The 21,873-nt window shown below is 38.8% G+C and overlaps 2 protein-coding genes across 2 annotated transcripts; both read left to right on the top strand.

Annotated features, from left to right (window-relative positions):
* The first annotated feature begins 7,908 nt into the window (after positions 1-7,908).
* LOC122650853 (glycosyltransferase BC10-like) lies at positions 7,909-11,978 on the top strand. Its single transcript, XM_043844226.1, has 3 exons — positions 7,909-8,559; positions 11,076-11,422; positions 11,640-11,978. The coding sequence occupies exons 1-3, from the start codon at positions 7,909-7,911 to the stop codon at positions 11,938-11,940; spliced, it is 1,299 nt and encodes a 432-aa protein (XP_043700161.1). The 3' UTR covers positions 11,941-11,978.
* Positions 11,979-15,033: 3,055 nt separating this feature from the next.
* On the top strand, positions 15,034-17,253 carry LOC122652708 (glycosyltransferase BC10-like). Its single transcript, XM_043846523.1, has 2 exons — positions 15,034-15,352; positions 16,577-17,253. Exons 1-2 carry the CDS (start codon positions 15,044-15,046, stop codon positions 17,219-17,221), a joined length of 954 nt encoding a protein of 317 aa, XP_043702458.1. The 5' UTR covers positions 15,034-15,043; the 3' UTR covers positions 17,222-17,253.
* The last annotated feature ends 4,620 nt before the right edge of the window (positions 17,254-21,873 follow it).

Here is a 21,873-nt window from a genome sequence, read left to right as displayed (position 1 = left end):
ATTAGATTCGTGTCCGGTCACTTTTTAGATTTACCACCATCACAAATCCTTGGCCAAATAAGTTCCTATTTGCTAATTTATCTGCCATCTCATTGGCATTTCCTGGATTCTGTTGGAATGAGCAGCTGTACAATTTCTTTGTACATGTATAAGAATCAGCCCATAAAAGCTGCTTTCATCATATGTTGGATGGTGGCATAGCTGGGTCGAAATCATATGCCAGTCCCCTTTAATCATAAAAACTGTTTCAGCTGTTTCAGGGGTTGAGCTTTGCTTGGTGCAAATTTGTACTGACATATCCTGCACTGACATCCATTTCTCACCGTCTCATGTCCCTTCCCATCACTCTCTCTGCTCTCTTATTTTATTTTATTATTATTATTTTTAAAGATTGGGAAAGTCCTGAAAGTAAATGTGATCCGAAGGATGTGGGGTACCCAAATGAAGAATGAAATAAATTGTTTTAGAGTAGAGGAAACAAAACAATCAGGGGTGTCTCTAAGGAGAGCCGAAGCCAAAAAGAGAAACAAAATCAGATGTGTAAAGTTTGTTAGTGTGATCCTATAAATTCACCAAATAATTCATCACTATTAATAGATTGAAAAGTTAAATCTTTCTCAACTTCTGCAACTCCAGACAAAGAATGCACACTAACAAATGATCTATTTGTTTCCAACAAATTAATGCAAATTTTCAATGGAAACAGAAAGAGAGGAGAGGAGGAAGAGGAGAAAATTTGTGCTTCATGTTATGCATGTCTCTTTGGAAATATTTGCATGTGATCTTTGTTATGATCTTATTTTTTTCATCAATTGTGGTTCTACCAAATTTGACTATTAGAGATATGGTTTCTTCATGTTTGGTTTTTCATCAATGAGTTTCCTGTCCTTTTCTATTATATTGTTCCATTTTCATCTTCAACTCCTGGTTTAACAGCTACAAGGAGTTGAGGTAATTTCATTTGAAAGAGAATTTTTTTTTAAATATCATTGAAGTTAGGTTATACAGATGGTAATCATTTTGTTTCTGTAGGGACAGAAGCAGAGATGATACAGTAGTGACAATTCATCATCGGAAGGTAAGTTGGTTTTTGTCTTGCATCTTTTTATCAACTGAACACACCTTACAAATTTTAAAGTCTACTAGGATGGAAATGCTTGTATTAATTTAATCTTTGTTTTATTTATATAATATTGTATCATATTTGGGACATTCTTAAGGAAAATTTTATCCCAACCGACTACAGATATGGGATATTATGAACATTTGCTCTTTCATAGCATAACAAGCCTGACAGAAGAAGAAGGTGAATTAGTGATTGATAACAACTAAGACGGTGTCTGTGCTTTGTCTTTATCTGTCGAGATGAAGAACAGGAAAGAGCCTGATTGCATTTCTTCTGACAATCGTGGGTGGTTTTTTGAGACTAGCCCAATGTGGCTTGGTGGGTTTTTCTTTAGATTTTCGGTTTCATTGCTTTTTTTTTTGGGCAATTTTTTCAATTAAACTCCTTTATATTGTGCATTCTATTTCGCTGTTGTTATTATGTCCATTGGGTTCGCCATTTGTTTGCCTTCATATTTAGGTGTATGTTGTGAATTCTGGCACTCCATGGTTGCTTGTTATGCTTCTTCCTCGATTAGTGACTACAGTTTTTATTAGCCTGTTTGGATGTTTGTGTGACTTTTGTCTGGTTTTATGAGATTCACTCAATCTGTCTATTCCACTCACGCTTTCTCTACTCTACTTATGGATGATGTTTGGGTCTTTGATTCTGGCTTCGGATCCTTGAATCAAACTCCAAAGCTTCTGATGTAGAGGAGATATCAAATGAGTTCTTGAGCCGGTTGGACCAGCAGAAGTCCACCCGAACTGGTCGGAGGTATAAGAGAATAGGGCGAATTATATATCAAATCGAAAATCTTGATGAGTTATTCTAGGATAGCGCTGATGTATGCATTTTTCAATCGTTTTTGCGCGTTTTGAAGGCAAAACAGCACCCCAAAGTTTTGTAATTTGAATTTGGATTTTGAATTTCGAAGTTTTGTTTTCTTCTTCTATAAGCAAGCCTCTCTATATAAGGGCTTTGAAAATCCTTTGTAGGCAGCTTTTCTCTACTTGTGGATTCAAGGTTCGTTTGTGCTAGAACGATATCTAGCCACCTATCTTCTACTGCGTCAACTTCACATGCCGTGCATGTCGCTACCTGCTTGGAATGCTGTCAGCTACTCTTCTCCTTCATGTTGTTTCTGTTGCTATATTGTTGTGTGCTGTTGGTCAACAAGATCCTCGGTTACAAAATGTATATGGATTCCGCCGATCAAGTGGCATTTGACGATTATCCCTCCCACCTACCCAGCTTGAAATACAAGCAAGTTGATAGCAATTCAAGGCCTGGTGATGGAACTGAATGCAATTCAGACCATAAAAATGAAAATTCAGTAAGGTTCTTGTTCCTCCTATGAAGTCAAGAGTAAAACTAAAGGTGCTCTCATATCCTATAACGAACTAATGGCTATTTGCATATTTATGTTTCTAGCCGTTGGAATGCAAGAATATTGTATGGAAACAAGGTAAGGGTTAGGAAGTTGCCATGTTCCCATATTTTTCAATTTTTGTGCTCTAAGCTTCATTGAGTTGCTTCTCCCAATTTTAATTTCAAATAGAAACAACATTGCTGGAATTCTTATTGAGTTGCTTTATTTTCTACTACTAATTAGGATATCAATACTGGATAATCATGAAAGCTTGATTGATAGTTTTTCCTATCGAAGGAAGGAACTGGTGTTTTAGCAGATCATTTGGACCTTCGGTTACCACTACTGAGTCTAAATACCAGCGGATTACCAGAATTTAGTAGCTGTGCAACTGCAACCGAATTCTTTGGGGCCATTGACGAGTTCAAAGACCAGATAACGTTCCCGTTTCTGTCGAGGAGGACTAGATTTCCATTGTTGCCAATTCCATTGTTGCCAATAGTTAGAACTCTGGACGAATCACTAAGTGGGTTGTATCTGTTTGTGATCCAGACAACTATAAATGAGATGCCTGTACCAGATGCCAAGGTAATGGTTCTTGTAAGAACCTGGACTAAAGAAGCCTAACACAAAACTCTGGCTTGATTAAACTACGGTCTGACCGTCACTCATGGGATAGGTTGCATTAATTATACTATCTACAGCTACAGATCGGTGAGCAAGGGATTAATTTATAATAAATTTGTTACCATCTCGTCTTACATCCCTATGATGACTTTAATTTTTTTAGTTGATGATTCACTCTCTTTGATGCATGTTGTCTTTGATCCTCTTTAACCCAAATAAACTTTCTTTAAGGGTTATATTTGTGGCTCCTAATATGAGTTTTGTTAGAGAGAATTTCAGCCCATTCTTCAAAATTAAATAAAATGATAATAATAGATATTTGGGCATCTCTCTTTATTATACTGTTATATTTTGATTGTTTAATGTACTTTTTCACTTGAAAAAAAAAATACTCTGCACCGTAGAATTTATTATCTTCAAGCCCCTTTAGAATTTGTTCATTTGAAAACCTTTTAATCATCAATTACCAAAATCCCTATCCTTGTTAAGAAAACCTTCTTAACTCCCTCTCTTCACAATCTCCCATCGTCTCTCTCTCTCTCTCTCTCTATATATATATATATATATATACAATCTCCCCCAACATTTTGTCACAGAAAACAAGGAGAGACCTTTAGAAAACTGAGAGACCCGACTGTTAAGTTTCATGGCAATTCCATACTATGTAGGAGACATGAGCATCACAATATTTATTAGTTTCTAAATATGTGTAGCTTATAATAATACGAGGAAAATGGCAAAAGGATCAAAATTTAGCTACATGGACTTTTAGGAATAAAATGGCTCTAATGTATACAGGTGCACAAGGTCTACGATGAAGCTGGGGTTTTGGATTTCTAGAAAGGCGTTCTTCCAATACTTAACATGGTAAGAAATATCTGTTATTGGTACTGAAGAAAAGAAGGCCACTGAAATGTGCCTGGTGTGTGGTGAGGTTACAAGTTAGCAATCCTTCCATACAGTTCATGTTGTATGAAACCTTATTAAAGAAGCTAAAGATTAGGCGTGCTTCAAGGAAAAAGGGAATGTTAGGGTGAGTGCTTTAGAGATGGGCGTTCACTCGATGTTTTAAATCGCCTCTTTCCAGTATATGCTTCTCAGACCATATCAATGACTTGACAAATTTATTTTTTTCTTCTTGGAGCTGTTGCTAAACTTGGAACAACTATGGTGACATATCCACTTGTTGTTGTGAAGGTAAGTCATAAGTGAGCTTGTAGGTCCCCTGTTAAGGCAACCAAAAAATATGACCCTCGACTGGATGGAGTTGCAAGTCAGCTCACAATTTGGATTGATATATGATGATTGAGAATTGGAGTTACAATATTTCACTGTTGCATACAATGTCTCTGCTTAGGTTGCTTTAATCAGGTGGTTGGACCCCAAACTGGATTACATTGGTCCAACCACTCTTTTTCCTAAACACATTGGTTACGTAATATTTGTCTCTCAGCTATAAACTGCCCTTTAGAAGTTCCAAACATAAGTTGATGCATCTATTTACAATTGAGTACAACGCTATTGTTTAGGTCACTGACTGTTGCCAGCCAGTTCCTTGTTTTTAGGTTAATAATTTGTTTAAATCTCTTGACATGGCAGTTGGACTATCTACTGGGTTACATTGACATTGAAATTGGTTAGTAGTTTGTCTATTAGACATTAAACTGCCATTTAAAAGCTGACCCTAGAGCAAGTAGTGCATCTATTTACAATTGCATACAGTACGTTATTGTTTAGGTCACTAATTGTTGCCAGACACTGCTCTGTTTTTAAAAGCATTGTTTGAGGTACAATATGTCAATCAAGTGATCAAGCCATAGTTGGCTGATCCAAGTTTGTATGTCTATTTGTAATTGGATATCTTTGAGTTTTGTGGCTTATTATATTCAAAATTTGCAAGTTTTTGTATGCTCTGTCTTCATTTCTCAATCATTCGGCTTCAGGCAAAACAAGTAACTGGAGGAGACAAAAGGCCGCATCACTATGAAAGTCTGAAACAATATCATGCTTGTCTTCTGATATATGAAGAAACTATTTTGTAGGTTGTCTGGATTACCTTGGAAAAAGACCTCATTAAATGGTATCACCAATTGTGTAGTGAACATGATGGAAACCATTCCTCCATTTAAACAACAGGAGCTAGGAAAGTGAGTTATGTGCGGTTGATCCAGAAAATTGGGGTCATTGATTATTACCGAAGTCATATTTACATTTGCAATACCCTAAGATGTGAATTCTCACCCACTTCTTTACATTCATAAAACACCAACATGCGGATTCTTTCCTAACTAATGTTAAGAGTTGTAATAAATTTCTGTGGAGTTGGAATTGTTTGCCATTGATTGTGAAATCTCTCTCCCGTCACAGTTGTTTTTCATAATTTTACATTCCAATTGCCTATTTTCACACAATTTATTTCAGTTTCAGGTTGGAAAACGTAAGGTTTCCTAGGCAAAGATCCAGGCTGTGGCTTTTGACTTGATTGAGACATGGGAAAAACTAATAATTGAGGGAAAAAACCAGAGATAAGAAAAATGGAATATCTGAGGATAAAAACTTCTACAAAGGTCGAAAAGGCTGAGATTGTCAAGGTTGAGAAGGTCTGAAAGGCTCATAAAGATTGAAAAGGTGCCAAAGGCCAGATTCTCAAGGTCTGAGGGGATTTGATTAGGGTGAGAATAAAACCTAAGAAGGCTTTATTTTCAGATACTAGCAAAATTGAGAAGATTGAGATTGTCAAGGTTGAGAAGAAGAGTTGTGGGAGTGAGCTTGTTAAGGTTGAAATGATATTCAAAGAGTACAACCAACCAAGTTTCTGGAATTAAGAAACCTCCACAAGACTCCAATGGTCCTTCAAAACTGACTTCGATGATCAAATGCAATGATGCGTTGTGTGGCTAGCTCTAGGAAAATCCTGCAGAGGCCTTTTCCAGAGTTTCTATTGAGGTCATTGAAGATATTTGGGATGAAGTAAATAAATCTGGGTTGTTGTTCTGTGGAGTTTGTGTTGTTTGAATAATGGGGCTGGAGAGTATGAGTAAACTGCAGCAACCACTGGAAGTTGTTTTTTGATTAGTTTTCTCTGGAGCTAATAAGGTCTTTGGCTCGTCGTAGTTAAGACTTGAGGATCTAATTGATCGTTCGTTTAAGGGAACTCTATATATCCTAGGTGTTTTGGCTGAAAAAAAAATTAAAAAACAAATAATAAAGATAATATTTCGTCCACCTTAAGAAGATACAATATGTACTAATGCCCTCCTCCTAGACCATCAAAAATGTTTGCTGGAAATTTCTATTCCAAATAACAACGAATTTTGTTTGCGTAGGGGGGGAATTGCAATGACCACTCAAAATCAGCTAGGAAACTGCATTACGAGTTAATTTATTTGAATGTCTAGATTCATGACCTTACAAATTTCCCTCGTGATCTTAGTTAACAAATTAAGGAGAATTTTTTTTTTTGAATTGAATCAGATTTCATTTGACAAATTCAGAAAAAAATTCATGAATTTTTTAGAGTACTTCCATGAATAATTCGTGTATAAATCAAGGAAAGGATTGAATTTTGGATAATCAAGTAAAGTGTAATCAGTTTGAACACTTTTTATATTAAATAACATTGATTCCAACTGATTCGTACTGTATTTTTAGGGTTAGGGCAGAATCTAGCCGACCCGGATAGTCATAGAATTGGAATCGGTTGAGACCTATATTCAAATCCTGATCCGCTCTTTAAAACCGTGGTTCATCGTCTTGGAGTGTTACACGACTCCGGCCAACACTCTTGTGGTATTCCATATGCTAGGAACAAAATCAAGGTGTGTCGGTATGGTTCCTACAATTCCTCTCGTAGAGGGGGCAGAAATGACCACTTTACCCCTTGCCCGGGTGAGGTTCACCCCCCTCTTATTAGAGGCGCTAGGGGACCGGACCAGGCAGAGAACCATAGATAGGAGATAATTTTCTGTGCGAGGGGGAGGGGGGAGGGGGGAGGGGAGGAGAGAGAATCCGTAGGGAAAGTTTTAACGAGGCATCGAGGGGTCGAAATGACCTCCCCCCTCCCAAAATGAAAGTAGAAATGTCGACCCTGTTGATGCTTATGTGCATGATCCTATTGGACCCCATGCATGCATAGGGGTCACGTTCCCCACAGAGAACACTTCCTGTAAATTTTATTACAAGAATTGGGGATGGAGAGTTACAATGGAGTGAGGACCGACCTGGCTCCTGTGCATCCGGGCAGTCGGGCTGCATGTGCAGCGCCAAACTCAAGGCGGCGTGTTTTGACCGCCTTACCCTTGCCCAAGTGCCTTGCCCGAGCAAGGTAAGGCGGTCAAAGCACAGTGCCTTGAGTTTGGCGCTGCACATGCAGTCCGACTGCCCGGATGCACAGGATCTTTGCGGAGTGAGGAATCCATAAAGGCTACGCTTTATAGCATGCATGGGCCGATAATCTGAATCAAACAAAACCAACCCGAGTTTAGGCCAGTTAGGCAGTTATGAGTTATGAATGGATGGATATGGCTGATCGCGTGCTCTCTCTTCTCAGTGGCAGAGAAAGCTAAAAGCACAGCTTCAAAGTCACCCTTCTTAACACTTGATCCTTGCAGGCTCTCCTGCTGTAGCAGCATTTCCCATGTGCAATTTGTGCACTCATTCCCCAAACCAGAACGTTATTGGGACCCTATGGTCCTACCCAATTACGTAAAATGGAAATGGTTTCTCAATCCAACACCTTAAAAGATGTTCCCTAACGCCAAAAGGTTTCACCATCAAATTAAAAACCTAAGAGAAAGAGAAAGAGATGATTGAGAATGAGAAGCAGCAGCAGCAGCAGCAGCAGCCCAAGGAGATGTCTGCTTCCTCGAGAGCCAGAAGAGAAGGTAGAGATGGGGGCTTTTCCTTTCAGATCACAACCACTATAATCTTCTTCTTTTCCATGTCCTTCTTTGTTCTCTTCATGGGAATGTTCATTTCTGATCATGTCAAGAAATTTGTTCTCTCCCAGGATTTCTACTTTCCTCAGTTCTCTCCATCTTCTACTACTACTACTTCTTGGCCTCGTACTACTTCATTGACTGCTACTCCTTTATGTAACTATTCTTCTTCATTGAATAGTAATTCTACCATGACAACAAGAAGGACAAGGACAACAATGAAGGGACTGGCAGACTGGGTAGCCCCTAAAGAGCAGCAGCTATGGCACTCGATGAGAGACAAAGAGCTCATGTGGCTGGCATCTATGTCGCCCCTTGTCGAAGACTACCCCTTCAACCGGACTCCCAAGGTGGCTTTCATGTTCTTGGCCAGGGGGAGACTCCCACTGCAACCAATTTGGGAGAGGTTCTTCAAAGGACATGATGGGTTGTTCTCCATTTACCTCCATTGCCCACCTGGTTTTAACGAGGAACCATCTGAATCTTCTGTGTTTTTCAAGCGTAGGATACCAAGTCAGGTTAGTTTTTTCTTCCCTAAACCTCAAAAATTGATATGATATTCCCCACACTTTCAGAACTATCTACCAAACAGTAAATCTTTCAAATGATAGGTTTTCATGAAAATATCTTCTTTTTGTTTCATAGGAACACATTTTATAAATTCTCTCCAAAACATTAAATACTGTTAAAGGACTCCCATCCCCTAGTTACTAGTGAATATTAAAAAATGCATTATTTTCAAGCGCCCTGGTCACCATTTGATGCACTTTAAAGGTGTATTACGCAATGCATCGCACTTGAGAAAATGAAAATTCATCGCCATTTTTTTTTTATCATATTGATCGATTGTACTAGTATCGATAAGGTTGTCACCAATACCAATACATATCGACCATATATGATACCGATACCTAAATCTATGGTTCATGGGAGAGTGCTGGAAAATGAGCAAGGTAATAAATGCATGGGCTAAATGTAGATATTTTTTGAACTGAGAAAAGTTCGGGTCCCACTTAATTACTTGAGGTGGCCCACATGAATCATGATCCATGTCCAACCGTTGCATTCTACCTAGGCCTCATGTGGGAAGCATTTTGAGAGTATGATAGGAAAGTGTGAGATACATTTGTAGGTTACATAATTGCAATTCAAGAGAACAGACTGCAGAGTATTATCAGGAAGAAATTGTAGCAACCAAATTAATTCACCTATCTAGGATAAAAATTCTCTTTCAAAGAGGTTTTTTCTTCTTTTTGAAAAAGAAAAAAATGGTAATAATGGTCTCTTTCTTGGAGGTTTTTTCTTCTTTTTGCAAAAAGAGAAAATGGTAATAATGGTCTCTCTCTCTCTCTCTCTCTCTCACAGGAGTTAAGATGATCCATTAGGTTAGGGTGGCCCTCGGATCTATAAGTTAGCCCAGTTTAGGCTTTAGATAAATAAATTTGTAATTTAGTGGTAAAGGGTGTTTGAATCATAAATGATCCTTTAGACTTTAGCAAAAAGTTTCTTTGAACTGGTTTGTCCATATTAATTCCTTCTTTAAACGTTCCCTTTCTTACCACAGAGGGATAATAAGTAACCCTCCAAATTTGATCAAAGTTCATACCCAGATCATTTCCATGAATATTGTTTCAAAACTGATCAAGTTCGTGTTGATTTTTGGTAGTGAGATTCTTTTAAGTCGATCCATTCAATACTAACTCTATTGATCTTTTGCACTACATATAGGATGTGTTGCATTTTATGTGCTCAACCACCAAATTTTTCCTCTTTCATGTGTGGGCTACTTAGCCTACTTTCAAAATAAAATCTTTAATTTTGGAAGAGGGTCGGTTCTTTGAGTATGCAGTACAGAAGAGCACACCAATAAAAAAACGATGAAATAGTTTCATACATAAAGAGACAAAGAGGTCATTTCATGTGAAGAGGAGAGAGATAGACAAAGGGTGCTAGCTACTGTACACTCAAGATCGGCTTAGAGAAACTTTTCCCAATCTTTTTTACCGCATGACTTTCACAATAAAATCTTTTGGGGAGAGGGTTCTTTGAGCAACTAGCATAGAGGAGCGCACCCCAATGAAGCGCGACAAAACAGTTTCATACATAAAGAGACAAGGAGGTCATTTCATGTGAAAAGGAGAGAGAAAGAGAGAGGGTGCTTGCTAGTGTACACTCGAGGTAAGCTTAGAGAAACTTTTCTCAATCTTTTTTACCCCACGATTTCTTCTAGGGCTAGCTATCTACCGACCAACCTAACTTGACTCAGCATGGGCCCAATTTTATAACCAAAACATATATAGTACTGTTGGGGGTATGATATCTTGTATTCCATCGCTTGAATTTGTGGGTTGATTTCGAAGATCCGTTAGCAGGCCTTAGGCTTCGAGGAAATTCTTTTAAGGTATATATGAGTATTTCGTTAAAATTTCTGTATAGGATTTCGCTATAAATTTGTAGCGATGATTCTTTCTTTGTAATGCAATCTGAGAGAGGTGTGAGGATGACCGACTCTAACCCTATTCTCAATTAATAGTGACTTAGCAGATCTCATCTCATCGTGGACGTAGACAATCTCGTCAAGCCACATAAATCCTTATGTTTGATTGTGTGATTTCCATTCTTTTCTGCATCGTTATAGGTGTTGTTTTCTACAAGTACTGTCAGAGCGAAAACCAGATCATTGGGCTAAAAAAGGTTAAGCTGAGTCAGCTGTTGATCAAATGAAAATCCTCTAATTTACTGTTGGGTGTGCGATGCACATCCTACTGCCCAGCAGAGGCCATGTGTGCCATGTGTACCACGGGACCTCTGCTGTGCCGCAGGAAGTGCACCGCATACCCTGCAGTACGGCAGGGGGTCCTGGCCCGCTGATGATCTGGTCTCCCGTAAGTCTTAGGTACCATAGTATATCGATGACACATCTAATAAAACCATATCCATAGGAGAGAGAGAGAGAGAGAGAGAGAGAGACTATGGTGATGGAGATCAGGATATGTTGATCAAGTATTATGTGTTTCTTGTGTTCTTGTAACAGCAAGTCCAATGGGGAACAGCAACAATGATAGATGCAGAGAGGCGGCTATTAGCCAATGCACTCCTCGATTTCTCTAATGAGAGATTTGTGTTACTCTCCGAGACATGCATTCCTGTCTTCAACTTCACTACTGTCTACAACTATCTCATCAACTCCAATCACAGCTTCCTTGGCTCATTCGACGACCCACGCCCCATGGGGCGTGGCCGATACAACAAGAGGATGTGGCCAATTGTATCGTTGTCCGATTGGCGCAAAGGGTCCCAGTGGTTTGAAGTGAACCGGAAGCTCGCAATTAAGATAATATCTGACCAAAAGTATTACCCGGTCTTCCGAGAACATTGCAGGTAAGGGTGTAAATCAGTTCAGTTTTGGTTTAATCACTTAAATTAAAATCGAACCGATTATTAAACCTTCTCAATTTCTCAAATCGAAATCGATTAATAATCGGTTTCTTGGTTAAAACTGAACCGGTTATTTGAGTTTAACACCCTAACCGAATAATTATTAACCGTTCGATTCAATTCGATTTTAAAAGGCCGGTTTCGGTTTCTTTAATTGCAGGCCTCCATGTTATATGGATGAACATTACTTGCCAACCCTAGTGACTAAGCTCCACCCGGAGCTGAACTCGAATAGAAGCCTCACTTGGGTGGATTGGACAACTGGTGGTTCGCACCCAAAAAGATTCGTCCGAAGAGATGTTTCCGAGTCATTGTTGAACCGGATTCGGAGTGGTTTCAATTGTTCTTACAATGGTAATTATACTACTTCAATCTGCTTCCTCTTTGCAAGGAAATTTCATCCCAGCACTCTGGAGCCATTGTTAAGGATTGCTCCAACAATGCTTGGTTTTGATCCTTAAATTGATTATAGTTTGTAATTTTTGTGAAATGATCAGAATCGGAGCTAACTCGGGTGAGGGAAGTCTAATTATTTCTTTAATTTCCTCCATTTTTCCTTGCTTAATTGGTACAATATTATATTAAAGAAGATCTGTAACTATAAGGTAGTAAAATGTAGCTTTTTATTTGTCACATTTAAATGTCCTATCGATACAATGTTAAAATATAAAAGATGGGCAAAAAGTATAAGAATAGAAATATAATATACGAATAGTAAATACAAGACTTATTTGATTACTATGGCCAATAGTATAGCACTGGAATATTCTTGTAGAAAGAAGTACACCAATACATGTCCTCTTGTGATACTCAACAGTAAATAGTAGAGTTGAGTTGCGTCAAAAGATGCTCTCCTTAAGGCTTTTAGATATCTTAATTCTGCAATTCGGGTTGACCATGCACCTATACCTCTAAGATAAAACAATTCTCAAATCACATAGATTGCAATTCCAAATGTGATTACATAGGGAGTCGAAAGGCTATATTTACTATGACAGACTACTGTGGGGAAGAAAACAATATATATACCACACTCATATTTTTCTTTTTTTTTTCTATTTTCATGCATGTGTCTAATTAACCTAATGCGAAAAGTTTGTAGGGACTCCCATGCCTCAATGGGTTCACGTGGCAGAAAACCAGAAACTAAACTGCTTTCTGGGGAAACACTGAGTGCTAAATTACTTGTCAAATGGTGAAACATATGTGGGTCTATGTGATAGAGAACTTCACACACTCTGTGATAATAAGTTTCAGTTGAATAATGAAAGTATTTTAAAATTATAAATGTCATATTATATTGACAAAATATTATTTTGACAAAATATTATTGTCAGAAAGGTCAATTATTTTTTCAAATCTCACAAGACACCTATATCACATGGGCAGGTGATGTGTCCATTCCAACCGTGGAATAGCGAGGACATGGAAATGGATGGTTCATGTTTGTGACTTACCATTTTATGTTTGCTTCCTTATGAAATTTTACAAGTTTATGGCCTTTGACATCGAAGCACTTTCCTTGCCCATCTTCGGTTGAAATTTTACAAAGAAATGGGCATATAGAGTTCTCTATCACATAGACTCACCCATGTCTTACCATAATTATTTCATAAACTTCAAATGGCCACTAGGTAGAGTGAAAGTTAGAGCCTTCAAAACTAATTATAGTTTTCTCAAATGCAAACTGCAGTTTGGCTGAATAATTTCCAAATGAGTACAGGGTGAGCTGGCTTTTATGTAAATCATTTTAGGGAAGGACTAACCACGTACACAGCCATGTGGCAAGAAAAAAGGACCACCATCGAAACCATCGTGCATCAAGGATCGATTAAGGAATGTCCTAACCTTATAATAACTAGATAACTAGTGACATTGGTTAATAGTTTTGCCCAAAGGTTCCAACTCCAGCCATAGATGTTTGTGGCAAAATTTCTTTCACATGTAGAGAAAGAAAGAATAATTTGACCATGGGTGAAATGACCATTCTTAAGTTATCAGTATACTCTCACCTCTTAGTAATGGTTGATGATCGAGTGGCTATTTAATGTATTGGGGGGGGGGGGGGTATGATGTCGATCTTGTATTTTATTGTTTGATTTGTGGACTGATTCTGAAGGATCGTAAGCCTCGAGGACTATATGGATATTTTAGTAAAATTCTTGTATAAGGTTTCTCTATAAATATATAGCAAAGATTCATTCTCTATAACAAAATCTGAGAGAGGTGTGAGGACAAGTGACTCTAACTCTATTCTCCATTGATAGTATAACATATCTCATCTCACTGTAGACGTAGACAATCTAATTTGCCAAATCACAGTAAATCCTTGTGTTCGTTATGTGATTATTGTTTATCTATTTCATTTTTTTAAACATTATATTAAGATTCGTTTTCAACATAATGGTCAAGTGTAAACACGGTAAATGAATTCTTAGATGAAGGGAAACATGGTCCTTTGTTTGTATTGTAGTCCACTTTCACGTTTGAGAATATAGCCGTACGTAGACTGTAGTCCTCTTTTTGTTTTTGTTTGGTTGAAGAATGTAGTCCTCTTTGGACTCCTTCAAGTTAATATCAAAATACTATATTTTCCTTGTTTCTCAGACTCTTCAAATAAAAATACTGAAAAGACCATTTATTCTCCCTTAAAGGGTGAGGATTTGGTTTGGGTTTCTAAAGGGTAATCTGCAAGTCTTCCTAAGCCTACCTCCCTACAATCTACCTTCCCTGCACGTAGACGTTTTGAAACACAGACACTTGCAGTCGCAAGTTTACTTCATTACTTTAGATATTTGAAAATATTCTTTCATTTCATAGTGGGTTCGGTCCTAAGTCATAACTCATGATAAGTCAAAATGTCAACATACAGGAAGGTTTCCTCATTTCTTGGGTGTGTGTGTGTGTGTGTATTGACCTAAATATAGTACCTAATTATACATCCCTTGCGCACTCGAAACCTTAAAACAAAACCCAAATTGCTGCTTCCACCTCGAGAGAAGGGAACATGGCACATGGCGTTTTGATAGGTTTCTTTACTTAGGAACTAACTAAGGTCTCACTCACATTGTTTCAATTTACTTAAGCTTGATGAAGGGGTCACATCACCTCGTACCTTCTCCACTCAATATTAACTCTCTTTCACCATTCCCTCCCAATCCCTACTCCTCTGTCTCTCTCTCTCACTTCCTCTGTGTATGTTTGTGTAGAGAGAGGGAGAGAGACTTGTACTGATAGCTAATAACAATGAGAAATGAAAACCATCAACAATCCTTCAACACTTCAAAGATCCTCAATACCCATCTACAGTTAAACCGTGTTATTCATTGCCTTTTCTTTGTTATTGGTTTGTCTCTTGGAATCATAGCTAGCTTTTATCTCAAAAGCTTCTTATTCAATCCTGAAGCCTTCTTAAATCCTACGTCTACTTCGCTCCCATCAACATCATCACCACCACCACCACCACCACCACCATCATTTTCACCACCACCACCATTTCCGTCGTCACCACCACCACCGCCGCCATCATTTTCGCCACCACCACCAGTGGCGTTGTCAATAGAAATGCAAAGGGGAAGTGTGGTCAAGGCAAGAGATGAAAATACATCTCTGATGCACAACATGGATGACAAGGAGTTGTTTGCCAAGGCATTGTTGGGAAGGATTGATGAGGTTCTCCCTCATGAGGAGAAGAAGCCCAAGGTTGCTTTCATGTTCTTGACAAAAGGACCACTTCCATTTGCACCCTTGTGGGAGAAGTTCTTCAAAGGTTATGATGGGCTATACTCCATTTACGTCCATCCTGATCCTTCCTTCAATGAATCGGCAGTGCCTGAAAATTCTGTTTTCTACCGGAGAAGGATTCCCAGTCAGGTCAGTTCCTTTGCTTGACTTTCCTTCTTTTTTTTTTGGCCTTTTTGGGATAAAATGGTTTTGGATCCGTTCAACTGTACTTAATAAAAAATTCCTTAAAAAGAGGTCATGAAGTCCCAAGTCCCAACGCCAATGGAGGGTGTGAGATGGGTTGTGAAGTTGTGACCCAAAATAATACCCAAATATTCCTTCTAAAACCTTTCTTGCTGCCGGTAATGCCAAGCGCCAAAATGGAATAATCCCTTTCCCTAATGGGTTTCCAAAATATCTATTTTTAATTGGAGTAGGATTCTATTTCAACGTCTAAGATTACGTCTAATGTGACAACCAGCTTTTCCCCGTGGCGAGAGCGGCTCACAAATGAGGCGACGTGCAATGATCGCCTTACCTCCACTCGGGCAAGGCGTTCGGGTAAGGGTAAGGCGATCATTGCGCATCGCCTTATCAGTGCGTTGGCCTCACCACTACGGACAGGCGCGCCATAGAAGATCTCGATTGTCAATAATATATCTCACTTTACCCCTGGAAATGAAAATTTGTAACATGGAACGGAGTGAAACCCGGCCAGTCTACATGTTTAATTACAAGTTGGAAGCAACCAATTAAGGGAAGGTGGCTTCTCACTCACGAGCATTTTGGGTGCTCTCAGACACATTTGCGTTTCCATTCACGCGGTCTGTGGCGTAAGTCGTGCGTTTTTCTCATTCACATTTGGGTTTTCAACACCCATCAAACAAACAGACCAAGCTCACCCTGATTCTTCGGTGTCAGCTCCTTCCATAACCAAAACCCGCCTTACCTGCAACTTGAAGCTAAGATCAAGAGGGTTTTTTTTTTTTTTTTTTTTCATTTTTACTTTTTTTATTTATACTAGTGTTGAGTGTCTATACAGTAAAATATAAATATAGCGGGAGCTGGAGGATTCACCCCAGCAAAATCAGTGTGGGGTTTGTTCATTTCAAGTGATCCGGCTCTCTTTCAGGCTCTAGCTGTGGCGGGAGCTAGAGGGTCCAACCCAACAAAAACAGGGGATCCATTTGGGTCCCACTTGTAAAATGACTAAACCCCCCCTTATTTTTTGACCCTTCAGCTCCCGCCACAGCTGGAGGAGAACCGAATTTGAAATATGTGGTAGGTGGTAAGTGGTAGATGGAACAGGGGTACAAAAAAAATGTGAATTCCTTAACAATGATGATAGACGGTTGAGTTACATATATGTTGCAGAGAGCCGAATGGGGAAGGATGACAATGATCGACGCAGAAAGGCGCCTTCTAGCCAGTGCACTCCTCGACCAGCCCTCTAACCAAAGATTTGTGTTACTCTCAGAGGCATGCATTCCTTTGTTTAACTTTACAACAGTCTATAACTACATCATTAACTCCAAACTCAGTTTCCTTAGTTCTTTCGATGACCCAAGGAAGGCAGGCCGTGGTCGCTACAACCCGCAAATGTTTCCTGTAGTATCGATCTCCGAATGGCGTAAGGGGTCTCAATGGTTCGAGGTTCATCGTGATATCGCAATTAAGATCATATCAGACCAGAAGTACTACCCAGTCTTCAGAAATTACTGTCAACCTGCATGCTACAATGACGAACACTATATACCAACATTAGTTAACATAATTTCTCCAGAACTGAACTCAAATAGAAGCGTGACTTGGGTAGATTGGTCGAGGCCAAGTCCACACCCAAGGAAAATTGGATGGAGAGATATTTCAGTAGAGTTTCTCAATGGCATACGTTTTGGAAGCAATTGTATGTACAATGGGAATACCACATCGATATGTTTCCTTTTCGCTAGGAAATTTAACCCAGATACGTTGAAGCCTCTATTGCAGATTGCTCCATTACTTGGTTTTGGTTCTTAATTGTACCGGCTTAAAGGAAAACTTTTGAGCCTTTTCTTTTTGTTTTTGATTGTTCATCAGATTCATCATTTGTGTTGTTCAAAATAAGTATTGTCATACTTGAGAATATAATGCTCTTCCAAGAGAGAAAGAGAGAGAGAGTATGTATTGCAAAATAATGTAGTACACATTTATGCCTTATATATAACAAGAATGTTCTTAAGATTACATGGTGCATACCTTAATCACATGGTTTGAGACTATACTTGTAAACTTTTTTACATTTCACATTTTGACTACACGAACATCGATGAAAGAATCATCTTAACCGACATCTAGATTTGTTGTGGCAGGTCAAATTAATGAGACTAAATTTTGTGGATAGATAGACCCTAAAGTCCCCTGTTAACATATTTAAACTCAGCCCAGTACAAATTTTACCAAGTGATCATGACAAAATAAGGAATTGAATAATTAAAGACAATCTAGAGAGTGTATAAGGCTAGAGTGAAGACCATTAACTACAAAGGAGGGTATTGCATTGGATGGAAGGTAATGCTGCAATAGGATTGGGTGGGTTGGGTTTTTTAAAACCCCAGCTCAATCCTAAGTCCCTTTAGCTTGGCCCAGGTCTGGCTGGCCTTGACTCACGTTTTGAAAAATCCAACCCTGACCCACCGCCATCAGGGCCTAGCCGAGCTGAGCTCCGCACTTAAATGGTAGCAAATTAACACTTTCAACTTGACAGTGAACTAAAAGCATCAATAACAATAATTTAAGGAAACCAAATCTCAAAGTAATAACAAACTTATGGGAGAATATTCTTTGTGCCTGCACCCAGGCACATGGGCAGCCTGTACAGGGGGGCAGGGTGGTCATTGTGCCCATCCCCATGTGCCTAGGTGCAGGCTGCGCTACGGCACAGAGAACAGCACCCCCAAACTTATATAGTTCTAGAGCCAAAAACATCTAATAATCACCATGTAGAATCTCTACTAGTAAGAAAAATGATGCATTCCTCTAATCATATTAAGTTTTTTTTTTTTTTGTTTGTTTTAACCGTAGAATAAATGATTAGGCAATGAGATTGTCATTGTTGTCTAAGTATAACATGACCATCGTTGTCTCAACCTTGGCCCGGCCCGACCTTGACTCAAGACTTGAAATTCCCAGCCCTGACCTGCCCTCAAGGCTAGGGTATCTCAGTCCAAGCCTTGTCGGGATCAAGGCAGGCTCAGACCGACAGGGCCAAACTTGCACCCCCTAATGGAAGGTAAATCATTGAACTTGAGTATTAAATTTGACACATGGTGTCATCAGTCTTCCCTAGATATCCAACATTGTCGGATTTATCACATTGTTCTTCTATGTGACAAAACTAGGTATGATCACTAAGGAGATTCTTTTCTAATCAGTAGTGTGGGAGAACTTTTTGCTTTTAGATATCATAGTGCAAATTAGCATGAAGAAAATAATTTAATTTACCTAATAAGAAGTGCTTTTAGAAGGAAATTTGACACATGAATAAGGTAGGGGTGAATTTTTTTTAATAATAAACCGATTTGTCATTTAGTGGCTTTGATTTCCACTTACTTGACCATTTCATTAGTCCCAACATTAGTCCTAATACCATCATTGTATCTATCAGTATAGGAAATGTACAAAGGATCTCTATTTTTTTTTTTTTCTTTTTATAACATTACTGTATCAATAGTTCCCATATGTGAATTGAGGCTACCGATAATACTGCATTTCTTTTAGGCTCCATTGGGTTGGATGTAGAATGATGAAATTAATGTAAAACAATATAAGGGAGTAAAAAAATGACTCTAAGACAATTTAAGGGAATAAAATTAATGAAAATTAATATAAAACAATCTTAGAATCTCCTTTTCTTCGCATTCATGATTGGCAGTGTCCTTCTTCAGCCTGTCTTCTACATGACTCTAAGACATCATCTTCGAAGCGCCTTGAAAAGGATGATGATTCTGATGGTCATGGCGTCTATACTTCTAGACGGAGTTATCACTTAAAATTTGCCCCATAATGTATACCCCTACTCCAATGAATGAGAAATTTAATTTGTGGTTGATCATATCCCTCCAATGGTGTTATGATGAATCCTCCCTTTTGCGAGTTTTTTATTCGCCCCCCCCCCCCCCTAATTTTGATATATCATCTTGAGGAAGATTTTTTTGCTCCTTTTGTTTGGAATTTTCCCCTTGTCTAGCCTTCGTGGCTGATATATGAATTTTCTTGAATATAAGTTGCCATTAAAAAAAAAAAAAAAAAAGAAAAAAGTTTTGATTTTTTGCTTTAATAGATATTACAACAATATTTTACATCCAATCAGACGGACCAACACCAATATAGTGTAATTGTTTTTTTGGGGGTGTGTGAACACTTCCACAATGCATGCCAATAGCGTTTCTACTTAAAGAATGTTAAATTTATTTAAGACTACTTAATTAAGATATTGTGCATCCAAAGACAAGTCGCACATGGGGTATGTGTAAAGTGTAATGTACGTATTATATATTTAGAGTCTCAATAAGACTCTCAATTAAAAAGATAACCTCCCCTAAATTTATGTTTGTCTGTTTGTTTTAGGTTTGAAATTGAATCATTAATCTTGAGTTTAACTTAATTACACCTTAGATATATTAATCATCGAATATTACTATAGGGAGGGTCTATCCCTTGCCTTTCAATGCTGGTTAGGTTGGTACTAATACGCAATTAACGCCTATGGTTGGAGGACACATATATTTACAATACTAGAACTCTGAAATAACTTCAATTCTACTTTACTATAATTTATTTTAGGGTTTTTTTTTTGTTTTTTTAGATGATCTCTGTATGAAATGAAACAGAGGGAGTTTTTAGATTTTTGGATGAAACATATATAATTTAGTAATATACAATAGTGTACAAATGATAACCATTACCTCCCTTTAATTAATTAATTAATGGATTGACCAAAATAATTAACCTTGGCACACACACAAATTAAGGTGTAATTACACAAAATATAATAAAAATTGCTTTTGGTCAGTGTACAACTAACCGTATTAATTTTTTATAAGATCATGAGTTGTTGAAACTTGAAAGTTGAAATTAACTGATCCTCTTCGGCTGAAGACTGGAATATACTTATACCAATATGTTCAACACTGAAGAACTGCACCAGATAGACACAGAATTATAAGACCAAAACTCCATGCAGATCTGTTTAGTTATCGTAGACCAGAAGCTGATAGACTTGTTTGTACATGCCTAACTAGCTATCTCGAGAGAAGAGAGCATTGCACATGCAATCACACATCCTTTCCTTAGTTCAGACTTGACTTTTCAACTTTAAAGGGTCTCCAATTAGGGGTGCAAGTTTGTCTTTCAGGACCCAAGTCCACCTTGAGCCCCACAGGACCTAGGTTGAGATACCCTGACCTTGAGGGCGGGCTAGGGCTGAGAATTTATGGCCTTATGTTAGGACAAGGTCGGGCCAGGGTTGAGTCCTCGGGTTGAGCCCAGCCCTGTCTAGCCTGACCCTGTCGTCTTCTTCTCCCCAACTTGGCCTAGCCCCTACATCTCCCTTCCCCCTCCCCATGGTTGGGGCCAATCAGGGTCAGCCTAACCCGACCCTGAGGGCAGGTCAATGTTGGATTTTTTTGGCCTTGAGTCAAGGTTGGACCGGGCCTCGACCCAGCTAAGGGGACTCAGGTAGGGGTGTCAACCGGTCGGGCTCGGTCGGGCCTAGCCGGGCCTCACCAATTGTGCAGGCTGCACCGTGTCCGACCATTTAAGTATTCGGTCCGGGCCATGTCGGGCTCGATCGGGGTTCGATCGGTGTCGGTCTTTAATCAGGTACTAAAATTGGGCTTTAATCGGGTAACCGGGTTGTGGGCCTGTTTAACTCTTCATCGGGCCTTACCCGATTCTTAATCGGGCCTTTACAGAATTAAATTCCTACTTGAAAAAATAAAGAGAAAAGAAATGGGTTTCCACCAAAACACATTCAAGTCCCAAATCCAAACCCAATTTTTCAAACCATAATTTTTTCCTGAACTTATGTTTATTAGTTTCTACCAAAAAAAAGGAAGAACTTATGTTTATTAGTTTTTATTTACTGATTTGTTTCTTTTTGTAATTATAACTAACTCAAATTTATGCAGTGCTTATGTTTATCAGCTCAATCATCATTGACGGTACTGGGTTCGTCATGCTATTTGTTTTCTCTTTGGAGCAAGAACACCCCCAGCCCTTTTTGTATATGTCTGGTTCTGATTCTATGAAATGAGAAACTTAATGGAGAAGAATATAAACATTTTTTTGAGTTAAGGAAATCCATCAATTGAATTGCCCATTAATTTGGGCTTAATGGGCTAATCATTTTAAGGAGTTAAATAGGAAAAGAGAGAGAGTTATCAAGTGGGCTAAATGGATTAATGGAGGGTGGTTTGCTTAAAGGGTCGGGCTAGGTCGGGTTGTAGCTGGGCGGGCTAGGTCGGGCTTGAAAAAGGTCGGTCCGATCGGGCGCCCGACAGGCTAGGACCCCACACCAGGGCCGCCCTATTATTAAACGTGTCGGGCTTAAGCCCGACACATTTAAGAATCGATCCGGTCCGGATCGGGCTTTAACCGGGCGGGCTCGGTTAGGCCTGGAATTGACACCC

Source organism: Telopea speciosissima, chromosome 2, assembly GCF_018873765.1.
Source record: "Telopea speciosissima isolate NSW1024214 ecotype Mountain lineage chromosome 2, Tspe_v1, whole genome shotgun sequence".
NCBI classification, from domain to species: Eukaryota; Viridiplantae; Streptophyta; class Magnoliopsida; order Proteales; family Proteaceae; genus Telopea; species Telopea speciosissima.
The sequence above is the reverse complement of the archived record's forward strand: the minus strand, read 5'-3'. Positions and strand labels throughout refer to the sequence as shown.

Bases quoted from the DNA above. Each gene is read 5' to 3' on its own strand.
- LOC122650853 (XM_043844226.1), top strand. From the start codon at position 7,909: ATGATTGAGAATGAGAAGCAGCAGCAGCAGCAGCAGCAGCCCAAGGAG. The intron at 8,560-11,075 runs GTTAGTTTTTTC...TTCTTGTAACAG, and splicing joins AGCGTAGGATACCAAGTCAG to CAAGTCCAATGGGGAACAGC. The intron at 11,423-11,639 runs GTAAGGGTGTAA...CTTTAATTGCAG, and splicing joins GTCTTCCGAGAACATTGCAG to GCCTCCATGTTATATGGATG.
- LOC122652708 (XM_043846523.1), top strand. From the start codon at position 15,044: ATGCAAAGGGGAAGTGTGGTCAAGGCAAGAGATGAAAATACATCTCTG. The intron at 15,353-16,576 runs GTCAGTTCCTTT...TATATGTTGCAG, and splicing joins GGAGAAGGATTCCCAGTCAG to AGAGCCGAATGGGGAAGGAT.